Here is a 17,950-nt window from a genome sequence, read left to right as displayed (position 1 = left end):
CTTATTCCTCTTGCGATTTGGACCTGCACGGCATTGCCTATCCAACCAAACCATCAGTATGTCACCCTTTACCTAGCGTCTAAGATGAGGTATACAGGAAATGGTCAATCACCCGATTCCACGAGAGAAGGTTCGCGATTCGGTATTTGAAAAGTGGTGATTAGAAGAAAGAAGTCTAGAACCTGTGGAATTCATGATAAATATATGTTTATGAAATGACGTACGTTCTTGCAACGCTGATTCAGAAGCGCGCGCTTTTCCTTACGAGAGAGACAGACACGAGAGCTGTGACAATTGTGATTATTTACGTTGTTGTGAGGTGCATTTTAAGAAATGGAGTGTGATAAATCTGAGGAAAAGTATAGACTTATAACAGAAAAGCGATTGGAAATTCGATTAGAACCTCTGAGAAATATCTCCAGCGTTATATCACGGCCACAACGGAAGCGAAAGGTGAGTCATAGCTAATAGTACAGTACGCATTATATCGTATGTATTATGCTTATTTGGTAAGTAGATAGAACTAAATACTACATTTTAGAGGGGAATGTTTAATCGAATGATAATACTGAAACATACAAATAACGATTAACCTATCTGTTTGCTTAGAATATTTGGCATGACAAGATGACCGGACCCCTCTCCGATTTTCTTCATATTTGGCATATTTACTAATTGAGGCCTGCTAATGACGAATCTGAAGTTAAAATTTGTCGGATACTTATAGAAATTGCAAAATAATTGCGAACCGTTGACGCTAGCCCCACGAACCATTGACGTGTGGTTAGGTTAGTTTCGGTTAGGTTAGGCAAACATAGTTAAAATTTCGTGTCGTGGTAGAATCAGGATCTAGAAATTGCAAAATAATTGCTAACCATTGACGCTAGCCGCACGAACCATTGGCGCTAGCCCCCCGAACGGCCCAAGTTCCTTTTGTTTTATTGCAATTTCATCATACTACGAATGCAATTTTTACATGGTTCGATTTCGATGTACGTCTGTGAACACATACTGTGGAGTTTTAGCGATTTCTTAAGATTTTGTTTAATATATGCTTTCGTGGTTAGGTTCCCTTAGCATTAAAATAAAGTTCCTAAATGCATTCTACTAAGGTTCCGATTTACTTCTACATTCTTTCCCACGCTTCTACGATATTTACTGTCGCTTGTCGACGGAGAATATCTTGTCCATGAGGAGTGTAAAAGGTAATTTTCAAGTTCTTTTTCAACATAAATAACTTTTTTCGAGTCCAAACAGGGCTCATTACTTTAAGGAAGGTTGAAATTTCGTGTGACAATGTTTTCCAGAATTCTACGATAATTAGTCCTTGTGCTAGGATAAATCATAAAACAATCGGAACCGTTACCGCACAGAACGTCAGTAAATGCGTATGAACAAGAAAGGTACAACATGAAACAACCTCAAACGATTTATAATACTCTCCAACCAATACAATTACTGTATCTCACCACATCTTTTGTACAAATTACTTTTTCTAAGGTCCTCCCTGAATACTGCATACCTTTGGTTACGATATTTCGCCAACTGACTATATGCAGAGGGGTTTTATGCAATTATACAGCCTGTACAAACAAGTATGATACATACTGTATATTCCTACATGATTCTTCAGCCATTCGTTTACTGTCGTATTGTATATGGACTGTTGGTTCATCTACTTCACCTGCATGGGAGGGATAGTGGTCAGGTTTAGAGCTCTTATGCATTAATAAAACATTTCTAAATCCTTTCTTTGTTAGGGTCTCTAAGGATTAAAATATCGCCCCTGAGTTCTTAAACGGAGTGCCTATCTTCACCAGATTTTAAACTGTGCATTTGTGTGATGTACAGTCTGGCCTACCCTGCTACATGCGTCTGTGTAATGTTTAGTTGTTGATATGTGAAGCCATGTATGCCATGAAGTTTGAAAAAATACCGCAAGGTGTTCTGATATGAACTGGTGCTGCTAATGTATCACATGTGTGAAGGGGTATTATGTTCCTAAATGCCTTTGCTGTTAGGTTAGGCAGGTCAGGTTTAGAGCTATTAGCATTAAAATTACTTCTGTAAATACTTCCATCAACTGATCATGTATTTTCTGGTCTTCAGCACTTTCTGCTATTCTCACTACCTGGTGACAGTAGTAGTTGCACACATTTTAAATTTTAAATAACTTCTTAGCAGTAAGTTCAGCAACACTGCCAATGAATATAATAAAAATAAAAGACAATGTTATTCTCACCAACTGGTGAAAATAATCTCGCATTCTTTAAACACCTGATTATTACGTAATATCTTATCTCGAGCACAAAACCCTCTTCAAGCCCAATATATAGTTGCAAGTTTCATGCTAACAGTGATTTGTAAAAAGGTTATTTTAGCTTAGGTTAAGTTCAAGCTTCTGTATGTGTTTGAAACAATTTCGTCTAAAACTTTTGTTTCAAGAAGTACTCTGTTTAACAAAGTAGAGCATGTTCAGGGTGAAATTTGTGTAGATGCTCTTCAATAGAAAATTGTCTCACTCATGTCACTAACATTACTGAACTATTACATGCAGTGTGCAGCATTTTTCAGAATTTAAGATGTTAACTGTTCATAAAAATTAAAAATTTGGAAAATTATTTCTGACTCGTGTTCCATTAACATGTGATTTTTCTTTAAAGAATATAAAATTGTAGATGTTAAATTATTAATGTGTGCTTTTGGGTGCATACTTTCTTTCAGCTGGCATAAATTAATTAAGAAATTTATACTGTCTTAAGCTGGCACACATTATAGAAGAAACTAATTTCCTTTCAGTTACCAGAAGTTAAAACAGGAGAAAATTATAGGCTGGTGCAAGTTAAAAAAGAGAACATGGATATGAATTCTCCAGTGAAATCCGAGAGAATAACCAGATCTTTGGTGCCTGTTGTGAAATTAGAAACAGCAACATGGTTGCCTGATGGTTCTAGCCCCTCGGAGAATGAGCCTGTCCTTGTGAAACAGGACATTCTGGAGAGTGATGAGGAAGAGAGTCAAAGTCAAGGTGATACATTTGAAGAGATGTCTGACTATGAGAAGCTAAGGGAGAGGAACATTCAGGAGAAAATGAGAATGTTTCAGTGAGTACGTTCTTATACTACAAAGATCAAAACTTAATTTTTCTTGTATGTTCGCATTGCTTGCATTATAAAATTATTGCTCTTGTCGTCTATGGTTGTTACACACAGCTTTTGTTTGCTGTGATGTGTCAGGAGAACACATGCTTGGCAACTTAACTGTGAAACAAGCAGTCTGTTTTTATTATTATTTTAGATGAAGATATTATCACATTTTTTATCCCTTCTCTTATTCTGGTAAGCTTACTTTTCATTTTTCTGCACAAATTTTCTTTGCGATCATGTACATGCCTGACAAAGCCACCAGATGGGTGGCGAAATCGATCGCAAAGAAAATCTGCACCGAAAAATGAAAAGTAAGCTTATGAGTGTAAATTACCAATCTCTGCATAACTGTCAAACAGATATCTTTAGGTTAGGTATCGGCCGATATCGGCATCAGTTAGGATCTTTTGATTTTCTTTTACCGATACCAAAGATTTTCAGTGCCTAGAAGAGCGGGCAAAGACAACAGCTCTGCTCAACATTTGACCTTCTTAAAAGTTTGTTCACTGTTCCTTGTGACAGATTGGGAGACCAGTACAGGAGGTTCCATAGATTTTCCTAGAAACACTGGATAAAACCCCACCCTCCTGGGTTTGATGGCAAGATCAAAGGCATGGGTAAGTGAAAGCTGAACCCAAATGATAGGTAGATGTTTTGAACCCCCCACCACACTAATGCCGGGTCAGGTAGTTGCAGGGATTCTTGGAAAAGAGGGATGAAGGTCACTGAAATTAACTTTGTTTTATCTACGTACCTTCAAGCATGAAGGGGAATCAGCAATTTATATTTATCCTCTTCACTCCCGTCTTTCGTGTGACTGCTGGTATTGGCCAATGATTGCTATTTATTTACGCCGAAAGCCCGCCCCTGTGGTAGGGTGGTAGCACATCACACTACAACGCCAGGGCTCGAATCCCAGCCTGGGCATGGATGTTTGGGAGTGTCCATTCATCAATTTCATCATATCATCACTCATCCCCATCTTCTCAAATTAGCCACAAGTGGCACAAGAAGCGAAGTAAAATAAAGCAAATCAATCAATCAATAATTCCGCCGAGATTAGATTGGGAACATAGGGCTTTAAATGCCAGTACTAAGAAAGATAAGCTAATGGGGATTGGACCTACATTTTAAAGTGGGACCCGAACCACTATGTGCCTCTACTGCATATCGAACCCGCGATCTATTGATTACAAGGCGATGGCGACACCATCGGAGAGGCCCCTCTAGAGATTTATGTACACGACTACTTACAATAATGTACATAAAATATTTATCAGGAACTTTACTTTTCATTAAATGAATGTACCTCATTCTTTTTGTTTTTCAATAAATATTAAATTTTTTACTTCTTGACACGTAAGCTAGATGATAAATATTTGCTGTTTTATCTCTGATTTTGTAGTCTTTTTACTATTTATGTAATAACAATATTTTTTAGTCAAGATAGAAAGAACAAAAGTATTAACTTGGTCTTTCCTCCGTTTCTTAGTCTGTGGTTACATACAACAATACTCCATACACATCGGAGAAATTAAATACTAATTAATTAATTTTCATATTATTACAAATAATTATATTAACGTATTAAATAGAAATAATTTTATTATTATATTCTGAGACACTTGGCTCGGACTGGCTCCCCTCCCCAAATTATATATTTCTAAATACGTGCCTAGTGATGTGAGGAGTTAGTATGACTCGGTAACTAGCCTTTGTTATTTTATACTGGAATTATACAAGCATCGGTATCGGCTCAGCTCTACTTTAGGTACAACCCTTCTCTTGTTAATCATATGCTTCTCATCGATGATGTGAACTGACAGATCCATTCTTGGGTTGGGAACATGTGTTCTCTCGAAATATCACAAGAAAAGCTGTGTTTTTATGCTTGTAACAACCGTAAACCATGAGAGAAATACAACAAAACATGTTGCATGTGCATTTTTTTCTTATTTGTTACTTGATCGAAAGTAATATTTATAGACAGTTAATGTGAGTTAGTTTCCCTCACTTACAGTTTGGGTCATTTTGCTTTGCATGCTAAAATTAATTAAATCAAATTTAGGACTTGGGCGATGCTGATTTCCTCATCATTATAATACAATTAAATTGTACCATATCCATGTAGCAGAGTTTTACTTCAAAATATGAGCATATTCATGTAAAATATAATCACAATGTTAAAATAGCTGTCACATAATAAAATCCACTGTGCACAAAAAATGTAAATTGTAAATTTTGCATGATTTCCAGGAAATTTACTCGCAACAGTATTGTGTGGCTGTTTGCAAGCTCCACAAGACACTCAGAATGTGGAAAAATATCAGACAATACTTGAACATGAATCTGTGACTTTGAGTCAATACATCTGTGTCAGTTGTGGTGTTTGCTTATAACGGGTATAATTTTAAAAGCTCCACCACATTCTCCTCGTTAAATTAACAAGGAGTTTTGCGTCAGTGTGTTCCTGACACTCAGCTCTAGATGTCGAACAAAGTAAATCCGGCAACGCTGTTTCTCCTAGCGGGAGAACCTTGTAACTCAAGGGAGAAAGCCACAGCTACGGGCGAGGTTTTCTCCCGAGAGAACAGCAGTTGCAGCTGAGGCATTCGTACGATAAGGAGCTTCCTTCTCCTTCCTTGAACACTGGCGCGGGTGATCGGCTCCGCGTCGACACATGAATTTGACTGTGGCGTTTGATGGCTGGGCATGGAATAACTAGGTATACTAATTTAACTCATTTCGGTTTATGTTAAAGTTAATTGACCGGTCATTTTTAGTTCATTATGATTTTCAAGAATAGTTTTGAATTATCCATTTTGTGCATTGAATCTTAGTTCGTTTATTCCATGCCAAGCACAGTACAGTTAAAAATTTGTCAGCTTGATTTTTGAGAATATCGTCAATAAAATAACGTAAAGTTTCCGATCACCTAAACCATGCATATGCCATTGTATTTATTTAATATGTGTGTTCATCTATGTAATTTTTAGCGGTATGTATGGTTAAAGGGAATTATTTATTACTGTGAGTTTTAGTACGTTCTGTGGACAACTGTATTTATGAAGAGATTTGTCAGTTGTTGGGAAAAGGTTGCTAGTTGTACAGGGAATAGTTTGTTAAAATAAATGTCCACAAAATTGAATTTCCACGTTTCTAATTGTTCTTATTTTGTTAATTAAGCATTCCATCTTGTTTTGGTACATGTTGAGAGTGGTTCTGTTTTCGTGGCTAGACGACCACGAACACGGAAACCAATATCTAATCGCGGCTACTAAATAAAAAGGGGAAATATACAGTATGTTGGGGATTGGGTGCGCGAGATTCACGTTAATTTGTGAGTCGGCATAAAGGGCCCAAAATTTGTTATATCTGTGGTCATAGTTTGGAATGAATGATGATTTTACCACAGAGGTAATAAATGGTGGAATCGAGCAAAACAAGAAAAGGGTTGCGGGTGTGAGTATTCTTACAGGTCTAGTTTTTGACAATTAACCTTTTTTGTCTTTTGCTCTAATTTTGGCCAATGCTGATGTGAAGTGGCCGTGGACTTAGTGGTATAAGAAGGCCTATTTAGTATTTTTTGCTTCCTAAATGCTACCACTATATTCTAATGACGCGACCACGTCACACAGTTCAACCCTAATACAGTTGTATGTGAATGGCATGACATAAAGTAAAGTAATATTTTATCTTTAGTGCCCAAAATGTTTATTGAACTTAGTTTAGAGTCAATCCTCTGCTATCGCTGTGCTGCTTCTCTTCTTCCAGAGTAGGGTGTGTGGCAGTGATCCCCCTAGATCAGCAATTCTTAAAGTGTGTTAGTTCGTGCTGCAACTTAGAAGGCAAAGAAAAGCGTATCTCTGCTGAAAATGTGAACTCATGGCATTGTTTTTGAAGTGCAATGATAGCACTCCTGAGATGATAAACTGCCTCCAAGAAGTGTTTCCCTGATGCTTTTCTTTGATGCTCAATTGTTGGAATTTTAAACACATGATTGCACCATGGCACTTACTCCAGTTTCTTACCATTTCTTCTATTCATTTGGCTTCAGTTGATTCATAGGATGCATCAAATCGTACCTATCCACAAAATCAAAGTGTCACAACAAAGTAGGCACTGAGCCGGACACGAGACTGCAACTCCCCTCCGTAGAGCCGGATGTGAAAGATCTAAATCATCATATATGTTAGTTATGTATTTTAAACTCTTCATTATATAAGTACAAAAAGTACTTATGTACTTTTTGCACCAATCCAGGAGGTATTTGGTGGTGGGGGTAAGGTCCCACACATTCTTCGATTTCCGGCCATTTTGTAGGCGATATGTTCAACATCATGCTCCGGGCCCCTCATGGTTACCCATAGGTACCCGTTTATTTGAGGCTGGGTGAACCCCAGAGCCACTTTATGCAGCGACAAGGCCAGAAAAATTCTAACATTAGATCTTCCACCCTTGGAATTGAACCCTGGTCTCCTGCGTGGCAGACCACTGCGGCTCCTTCAGCACTAAGATTCTGGATTTGAATCTTAGGTTTGCCTGTGAATGTTTTTGTGTGTGTGTGTTTGTAAGATGTCATCTGCATCATCCTTGTCAGGTATATGTGCCTGTTATAAAGTGCAGTTTCAGTTAGCCTACTTGAGCATATAATTTACTTATAAAAAGTTTTTGAAAGGGATGCTACAACAGAGGGGTTTGTTCTTATTGTTTGGATAATACCAGTCTTCCAGGCATTTGATCCTTGCAAGTTTTGCACTAATAGTTTTTCTTGTATGTACGCATTGCTTGCATTATAGAATTATTTTCCTGTAGTTTACGGTTATTACAATAAATAAAACAGACTGCTTTTTTTTCACAGTTAAGTTGCTATATTACAACAATGTAACATTGACAACATCCATTATATAACAGATTATTTTTGTTTAAAAAATTACTAACCATTGTTATAACTGTATCTTTAGTCAAAATGAAAATAAATGTCTGATGAAAGGAGCGTGTGTTCTCCTGAAACGTCACAAAGAAAAACTGTTTTCTTATGCTTGTAATAACCGTAAACTACAGGAAAATAAAAAAAAAAGTTTTGCACTGCTTAGATTAATCAAATAAAGCCATATATCACAAAGTTTTAAATAGCAGGTATTTTTTAAATGAATTTTCAGCTTTTTTTTTACATGTATAATGCTATTGTATTTGAAAATGATCTTGCCTGATTATACATACCACTGAGTTTAATGTGGCAACAGATCAATAATTATTATCTTATGGTTTGCAGGGAGCTTCAGTTGAATGAGGCGAAGGAAAACTTGAAGTCGTCTCTCCCATCTGAGAAGAAGGCTACTCAGAGGGGCCTGAAAGTTAAGAAAGAGTAAGTTATTTTTGCACCTTCCATTCAGGAGACAATGTGATTTTCTATCCAGTTTTTCATTTTTTTCTCATATTTAGGACCAGTAGCTTACAAATTTCTGCTGGTCTGATTCATACATTTTGACTCCAGAATCAAATATTCTGAATAATTATATCTCCAGCCCAACTTTTCCAAAATTACATATTCAACTAAAAGTATTTGTTTTTGAGGTAATTACAGTAGCATATTTCATGTGTGAATAATACCAACTGATTCTCTGTGCACTTTCCATGGTTCGATATATATCTTTTTCTTTTAGGTATCAATAGACAACTAATATACAGCATTTAGGTACCAGAGTTGAATACTTAGTGTCTAAAATTATATTATGTAGTAAGAATAAAAAAAACCTCTCAATCAAAAGCAGTGTATTTGAATAACATACTCTATACAGGCTGCCCATAATTGTGTTGACAATAATGTATTATTTATAATTGCTAGTGTCAATTAACTTATGCCCCACTAAATGTCCTAAGATTAAGAAATGCTGATGTACGAGTGAAAACCTAGATAGACGAAATTAATTACACAATACACGTGTAAGAAAAACCAAGGTTTAATAACCTTTCAACAGTCGTACAACATGGCATCCAACAAACTAAATCAACTCTATTGTGATAGACAACGGACTATTCAACATATTTGTTGTTCTTCCTCACAGCCTGATTATATCATGGTCATCCATAATATCACGCACCTCATCCACAATAGTCACCCTATATTTCTGCTCTTTTTAAGACCTCGCTTAAAAATAATACTTATTGTAGTCTGAATTTATTAGCAAATACTTCATTTTTGTGTTGCTGTCTGTCTGGTGTTGTCAACAACACACCTTAGTGTATGGCAGTATTGATATTAATTGGTGCTTCTAAACCAGGAGTTCCTGGTTAGGATCCAGATTAACACATTATTTGTGGTTGTTTTGTTGTGCATTTCAAGTGTCAGACCTCCTTATCCCCACAATTAAGCTAGAGGCGCAGAAGGGGGACACAACCAAAATCCAATAAATGTAATTGAAATTTCTTGGCCAATGAAATGTAAATGATATTACCATTTATCCAGTGAACTGAAAGCAATTGATGGGTACAGGGGAAAAACAACCAAAATCCACTTTTTAAGTTTTTACAGGAATACAAATTGAAGTTTGAGAACACTACAGGATGAAGCAGGAAAACACTTTTCGATGTTGATTTATGTAGGAGTAAGAGTTTTTTTTGTTTTTTTTTTAATTAGGCATGTGGGGATAGTACACCACCCCCTACAATAGCAGGGTATCAACGTCTCAATTTTCACCAGAAGTGGAATTTGTTTTTTCCCTTGTACCCTTCAGTTAATGTTTAATGTGTCTGCTTAAAGAAATTAAGAAAATGCACAAATTTGTTATTAGGTTTATAAACATAAGAACTGAGTAGTCCCCAAAATTGGAACCTAATAGTGTAATATATTAAGATATGTACCAAACTGAGTTGTATTTTTGGGCTGCTAATTTTGAACTCTGTGCATTCATGCAATTTACAGTCCTGCTTATAATTAAAAGTTAAGATTTCATAATTACTGTTTGCAAAAAGTAGATACAATGGGGAGAGACTAAAGCACTAACAATACAAGAAAATGTAAAATATGGGAATGTTAAATGAAGGGCTTGGATCTAAAACCTACAAATGCAGCCAAAATTGAAGATACATTAGAGAATTGTAGTATTTCATTGTGTTAAGTCTGGAAAAATAAGCATATTAGATGAGAATCAGTGTTCTTCTGTATTATCAAAGTAGATTCTTCCCTTGTCATATTTTTTTTTGCAAAATCTGTGGGAAGTGTTGTATGTGGAGTCATGAAACTAGTATCTCCCAGCTACTGTTTTGAGATTGTGTTTTGTTGTTACTAATGATAACTGGGTTGCAGGAAATACGAAAGTCATGTCATCTGATAATTCATATTCATTGTATTTATAATAAATGTTTTTGTGAGTGTGTCTTTATATCCTGTGTAGTTTAATTCCCGAACTATACTAATTTGTTTGGTCAGACTTGAAATATGTTTTTTTAAAGAAATTTTGTCAGAAACCTAGAGAAGAAATTGTTTATTCCATAAACGAATCAGGCTTAAAATCTTGAATGTTGTGTTGTTTCTAGATTAATCCCACTATAGTAGGTCATGCACTTGCTGCTTACGTGTGAGTTTTAATATTTTATTTTCCTTGCAGAAAATCTCCTCCCCCTCCACCTCGGAAATCATTAAGACTCCAGGGGAAAACTCCATCAGGTGATGAAATGTCTCTACATGAACCACAGATAAGTATAGTGAATGGTTATAAAGAGATCGACAGGACACCAGGAGGTAAGCTTTCCCACATGGAAGATATAGATAAGTCAACTTCATTTTTTTGTGCTAAAATTATGTTTGTGAAAAAGACAACTTGTGCTTTTGCCCTGTAAGACTACATTTTGCACACTAAAGTAAAGGGAAAAAAAGTAAAGTACTCGTCTGTGCTTGCACCATGCCGTGAAGGCATATAGGGGGTGTCTAGTTAGGGCCCCACACTTTCTTGATCATGGCCAAAGGTGGAGGTGATGTGATCAGCACCAAGCCCCTGGCCACCTATACCCTCAGAGTTTCCTCCAGGTACCCACTTTTTACAATGCTAGGTGGGTGCTCGAACCACTTGAACAGGTGGAAAAAATCCCTAACAACTGAACTACCATGGCCATACATACATTTTGCACAGTAGTAGTTTTATTCTGTTATTGTTCTAAACCATAAAATTTGTGCATTTCGTACAAACACTTTGTATGATTAGGCTGTTACATTAAGAATTGACATGGTACCCAATGATGAGAAATTCATTGAATAACTGATACCTAAATGGTGCAGCATTTATGTGCATTGGTGATGTATTATTTATCAACACATCCTCAGATTTTCATAACATCCTGCTCTTAACATTTTCCACAAAGGCCTTTTTATATTATTGTGGCACAAAATTTGGGTTTGCATGTATAGATTTTCTTTGTAAACATAGAAAATGTAATACTCAGTTAAGTTAATTTTTGAAGTAGTTGTTCTAAAGAATCATAATTAGTGTGTGTTATTGTGGTTGTTTGTTCTGAATGGTTGTTTACCAGAGTAGGCCATTGATATGCAAATGCTTTTCTAAATCATCGATATGTTATGGTTTCTACATTAGTTTTATCACATTAACATGTACACAGAACCACTGTGCTCCTTTAAGAAGTTTATATTTGAAGCTAAGCATCTCAAGAGCGATTTACCATGTCCTTATATGCTTTGCAGATGCGTTTGGTTTGGTTTGGCATCTTATTTTTTTTTTGGATCCATCATTTGTACGACAGTACCATATTATTTCATGGAAAAAAGAGGGGACACTTCAGTACTAAATATGTTGCACTTACAGTGGAACCTCGATTTTATGTTTTTTATGGAACCAAGCTGAAGAAACTTAAAATGTGAGAAAATGTAAAAATCGAAGAAAAAAGTTAACATTTTGCTATGTTGGGACCATCAAGATTGACTGTATAATGCAGGAAAATGTAAAATCTGGGAACTTTGTGTTCCATTGTAGTTTCTGCAAGTGAAAACTAAGCCTGCATTTCACAGGTTGTAGATCTTCTGCAAAAACAGGGGATGATGAATTAGGCTAATTTATGAAGAGTACATACTCTGTCCTTTCCTTATAAACTTCACCCTTTTTTGCCAGCCATTTGATTGCCACTGCCAAGGACCTAAACATGCGGTAAACAAGTAGATGATGTGCCATTTATGAACTTTCTTCATTTCATACCACAGGGTGCATCACAGGAAACGAACTATTTTCAAATGTAGAATATGAAGCATGTTGAGAGGGGTAGAGATGGAAGAAGGTTGGCATTGAACTCTCTCTGCCATGCCATTTTAGGCTCGGTTCGGATAGGCTTGGCGTAACAGCAGTGAATGAAATGTCAGTTGCAGTCATGGCGCTATAGACATTAGAGCATCGTGTGTTCGCATATGACAGTTTCGTGAAGTGGTGAATGGACCCATGACATCCGATATTGAAGGGAGTTTGAAAGACCCACTGTGTTTCAATAAGTGACTCGTATGTGAACACACAATGCTCTGTCTATGGCACCATGACTGCAACTGATATTATATGACGAATTGTCATTTGTAAGAGTGTTTAAACAAAAGGTTTTTACTCACGAGCAAGCGATTGTTGTTAGAGATGCAGTTGTTTAGCATTCTTAAATTCTAGACATTTGCTCTTTAGATGGTTTAAATTATGATTGTGTTCGCTTTGGATTATTGTAACACTTGTCTGAAACGGATACAGCACACATTTTGTAAGGTTTGAAAGCATTCCTAACTTTGGACATAATGCAGGTTACAGAAAAGATCCTTATCATACATTCTTTGTTGTTTCAATACAGTTGGAAGTGATGATTGTTACTCGTGAATTTTGAACGTGCTGTAGGAGGGGAGAATGAAGAAGAAAGCAGCTGAAAAATGGACACCAAAGCGTTGCAGTGATTGTATTTGGAGGGTGTTGTCACTTCAAGATTTCTGTTAATGTAGGAGCTGTCTGGCTTTCAAAGTGTTTTCAACCCGACATGTTCGACACCGGGAAGTTGCAGAGCACCTTTTATCTGTAGAGGTGGGAAAAATTTACATGAGTTTCGGAATCGAAATGCATGCAGAACGTGAAGCCACTTGTTCGCCATGTTCGTAACCTGCAGTAGAAGGTAAGGTGTTTTTCAACCTTGATACAAAAGGAGCGACTTCATTTGGCATTGTGTCGTTGAGAATCAAGTTTCTAGCGGAACTTTAAGCACGAATAGCAGTTACAGCTATGGATAAAATGCTTGCAAGTTAATGGTTTGTACTGTAAATGTTGACAAAGAACGGGTTCCTGCGGAAAACATAGGGACCGTCGCCATATTGCTTTGGCTGCATCAGTCAATTTGTAATGAGTGTTGCACTAAAATTCAAGTAGCAGTCGGAGCAATGCAAACTCATTTGAAATTCACTTCTTTGTTGAATTATATGATCATTATGGAGTGCAATTTATAATAAGGAGTAAGGAGATATGTAAGGAGGGGAAGTAGTCATTATTGGAACTTCATCTGCACAACGGGGCACGAAGATACGCAATCTCTCGTGAGAGATCTGACATATTATAAAGGAATCGGAATTTTTATAGATAAAGGAAATAATACAAAAACATTTCTTAAAGATCGATCTAATATATTTGCAATGTTCAAACATGTTAATCAGTTCGCATGCATGTGCGTGATCTTCCATTACAGAAGGTTTGTTCATTAAACAAGGCACTTGAGCCTTCGATATAAAGTACTTGGTTTCTTGTACAATATGGATACACATTTGATGATATTTTATATGTATATTTATACAAATTCTGTTTGAGTAAGAAAGAAGAACGTGCAGTTTCAAGAACTCGTTTCCTGTAATAGAACAAACTTTGGCGTTACCTTTACTAGGATCATCGAAGATGATTTATAATGCACAATGTGAAAGTTTATTCAGAAAGATTGATAAACAAGAATATTCACATATTTGTATACATAATTCTAGGTATTTCACCACAAGCGTTCCATTATTCCCTTACAGGTGGGGATTTTGTATGCATATCGAACTTGAATTATCTTGTGGGATAAGAGGGTCGATCACAAAGTTACGGGACTGATTTAATGGAATGGGGAAATGGGATATATATTGTTCTGTAAATTCAAAGGGGTGAACTAGGTCATTTGTTTGGGAGATTTTTTTTTATAAGTCTGCAGATCTGTGTACCTCCAAACTGCACTTTGTGAGATACCGGACGGGAGTTGCATAACTAATGTGGTGTGGGTAATTCGGTGATTTGGGAAGTCTGGGCTATGATGCTGGAGTTTTGTAACTTGGTTTAGTTTGGGGGACCACTGTGCCTGTGGCGTACCGTAGCAATTACATGTAGAGTCCAGCGCAGATAATTCTGCCGTGCAATGCGCGACAGAACTAAAGAAGCAGTGTTGCTAATGGAGCAGATAGAAAAATCGCTGCGGTGCGCCGATGCACAGCTGTTACGTACAACAATAAAATTAGAGAATTCAGGTCTATCTAACGTTGAGTTTTAAACGTCATGCATTATACCAGGACTAGGATTAATATGTACTAACAAGTGACTATGTATGTAGCTACATACATATGGACTAAAAATTCGCAAAATATGAACTAACACGTAAGTAAAATTACCAAAAATCCTGCAAAGAAGACTTCTTCATACGATTCCTTATTTGAGTGATTTCAAACAAAATAAAAAAATATATATATTATTTTTCATTGCATTAATGCACTGGTGGCGTTCTAACTTTTCACTCCCAAAACCCGTATACACTGGTATGGAACTGCAACGGCAGATAATAACATGCCAACGTGTTAAACCGCTACAATTGCACCATAACACTCCTCCTGAAGCAGTATTATTATTTCCTCTCTGAGATCGGCGACAGTCGGTTGCCTTTGTTGTACATTTACAAAGGATGCCGGCTTCCACAACAATAACAAGTACATATACTGCCACTAGACGATAAGCTGCGCGGCTTTTTCTTTTGTTATGAACCAGGGCCGGCGCTAGTCATTTTGCCTCCCTGGGAGGTGGCGGCAGATGCCGCTCTATTTCGACCCCCCCCCCCCCCCCCCGGTCATTACGCAGCAACGGAAAATTGAAAATCAATATATTCCTAACTAAAACATCAAAATATAAAATAAATAATGAGACTTCTTATGCTATTTCAATACTATTCAGCGCAAAAGAATATCTCGCTCGATCACAGTTTTCAATAGGCTTATTTTTTTCTTCTCTTCAAATTTTGCCGCTCTGGGCGATGGGACGGTTCGCCCTCCCCTTCCGCCGGCCCTGCTATGAACTTGGTCACCCATCAAAGCATGGCAATTTTAACACAGAAAACAATATGTATCGCATTAAGCAGCAAAAATGACAGCCTCCTCTATGCAATTTCTACAAGAACACGTGCCGGAGCCAGAGTTGAAATGATGTTGGAGCCACATAATTTATTTATTTTGAATAATTCCAAAATTATGAAATATGAACAATTTGTTGCTGCTGTTCGCTGCTCTCTTGCCAAAATGCTTTATTGGGATGCTAACACCATGACTGGCTTCCTCCTTCATGAACTCGTGCACGTTGCTTAGAATTTCCCGAGCTTGGCTATGCAAGGTTTTTGATTTCAACTTCGACTGGAGAACTGGAGGCATTATGGAATTTAACGTTCATTAGCAAACACACACTTTTACATAAACACACGCAATACACGCACACAACGTCAAACCGGTCAAATACTTAGTATAAAATAAAAATATGGTGCTTCCAATCCAACAAAACTCACCGCCACTTTACCTGCTTTCCCCTTCTGTGACAGAAATAGTGCTTCATTATTACAGTTGGCAACACTAGTTACTAGCTAGCCAATGAACATGCACTGCATAAAAGAAGCAACGACTACGCCGTGCTATATTGCCACATTGCCGTCCCTGCTGACCGGTGGGAACCGCGAGCTGGAGCGCTGTTCAATTGTTTTCAATGAAGTTTGCGCGAGTGTGTCCAGGAATGGAATGACAATATGGCAACAATAGCGAAGGTTTTCGAGCAGGGTAGAACACGTGATGCTAAGAGAGAGGGAGACGAAACGAAAATACGTTTCTACGCAACGGCAAATTTACGTGTGTGGCACTCTACTGCTGTTACGCCGAGCCGAGCTCAGTCGAGCTGATCCGAACCAAGCCAAAAATGGCAAGGCTGAGAGAGTTCAATGACACTTTACTTCCATTTCTACCCCTCAACCTGCTTTGAATTCTCCATTTGAAAACCGTCTGTTTCCCGTGATGCACCCTTTATAAACTAGACCTGCCTTGATACTGTAGTGGTAACGCTGTCATCTTGTAATGAAGGTGTCTCAGGTTTGTTCCTTGGTGAAGGCACATTGTACAGTGGCTCAGATCCCAGTTTAAGCTGTAGGTTCCTTCCTGATAAGTATTAATATAAAGTACGCTTTTTTGACACCATAACTTTAAAATTCTTCTAATTGCTGTGTCATTATGATACTTCAGTTTCATCAAATCTTTGCATGAAATAAGGTATCCTTCACAAATTGGCAAAAAAATGTAATCTTAGGACTTATTTTGAATTTTTCTTTTTTGATTTTAATATGTGTATTAGAAAATAATACAGTAAGTGTTACCTCTCAAGCTTACACTCTCAAAATATACACATGTGGAACCTTACCTCAGGTTTTATCCTAGGAAAACTGTTTTTTTAACCTTGCTGCAACTCGGGTGGAGTTACTCCTGCTTGCTTCTCTCCCTCCCCTCCACTTCCTTGTGGAACTGACTTCCACATTTTCTCTTATCTGGTCTGACAAAATAAATTTTACCTATTGTGCTGGAAATTGAAGATTACTCCTGACCCTATAACTTTAATATTATTCTCATTGCTCTATTTTTATGCTATTTTAGTTTCATTTTATGAGACCTGAAACAAGGTATCCTTCACAAATTAGGTTAGGTTTGGTGTAGAGTGACAGGCATGTAAGGTCTTGTCAATGTATGCTTGAGAAATTTCTGAAATGCTGGGATGAAACATCACAGCAGGAGTAAAAAATGCTTTAATAGTAATATTTTCTGTATTTTGCGAAATCCAACAGCGATTATGCAAATTTTTAGAAGAGCATTAATCTGTGTATCCTTTGTTGACTGCAAGGTAATGAAGTGAGAAGTACTAATTATAATTTAGATTAATATAATCCATTTTATGTAATACATTGTACCTATCTTTTTAATTTGATTTTAAGGTAAAAATGTTATATTTTTCTATTAAAATTATTATTTGTAATTAAATGTTGTGTGTCTTATCTTATATCTAGTTATTAGAATTATAAACAAATGTAGCATTCTTTCCATTTAAATTATTACACTGAGGCAATTGTTATAAATCAACTCTTGCAGGCCAACAGAGCTTCAAGACATTCTGCAACAAGCCAGAAGATCTAGACAAGTACACAATGTTTGTGAGTGACGTGCAGAAGGATCTCTGCTTTGGGGTGCCAAAAGAATTAACTGGTGACTTGGACAGGTAGGTTTCAAATTGGCTTTCACTACTTGAGTAATGCATTAACCGTTGAATTGTAGTGAATTTGGCTCCAGTGAAACTTCGTGGTTATCGGTCTTGCCTTTGGTGTCATTGATCTTGGGAAATTAACTTCAATGTTTTGGTGGTATGTGTAAGGTCAGTGAGAGGTCCTCTTGAAAACACCATTCATCACTCCATTAAAAGTTTTTTTTTCCCTCTAATGGGGTTGTTGCGTCATCGATTTTAGATTAGTGTGGT

General features: G+C 37.0%; 1 protein-coding gene across 2 annotated transcripts in view; it reads left to right on the top strand.

Annotated features, from left to right (window-relative positions):
• The first annotated feature begins 256 nt into the window (after nt 1-256).
• The window catches only part of LOC146004450 (WD repeat-containing protein 76-like), a 52,919-nt gene continuing 35,225 nt past the window's right edge, over nt 257-17,950 (top strand). For both annotated transcript variants that reach the window (XM_083143312.1, XM_083143307.1), the window contains exons 1-5: nt 257-453; nt 2,800-3,104; nt 8,422-8,514; nt 10,757-10,890; nt 17,569-17,695. In XM_083143312.1, coding sequence (XP_082999438.1) covers nt 334-453; nt 2,800-3,104; nt 8,422-8,514; nt 10,757-10,890; nt 17,569-17,695 — 779 coding nt within the window. In that variant the 5' untranslated portion in view covers nt 257-333. The remainder of the gene's footprint in view (nt 454-2,799; nt 3,105-8,421; nt 8,515-10,756; nt 10,891-17,568; nt 17,696-17,950) is intronic.

The sequence above is a fragment of the Lepisma saccharinum genome, chromosome 1 (genome assembly GCF_977018435.1).
Source record: "Lepisma saccharinum chromosome 1, izLepSacc3.1, whole genome shotgun sequence".
NCBI classification, from domain to species: Eukaryota; Metazoa; Arthropoda; class Insecta; order Zygentoma; family Lepismatidae; genus Lepisma; species Lepisma saccharinum.
This window is presented reverse-complemented; position numbering and strand designations above follow the sequence as displayed.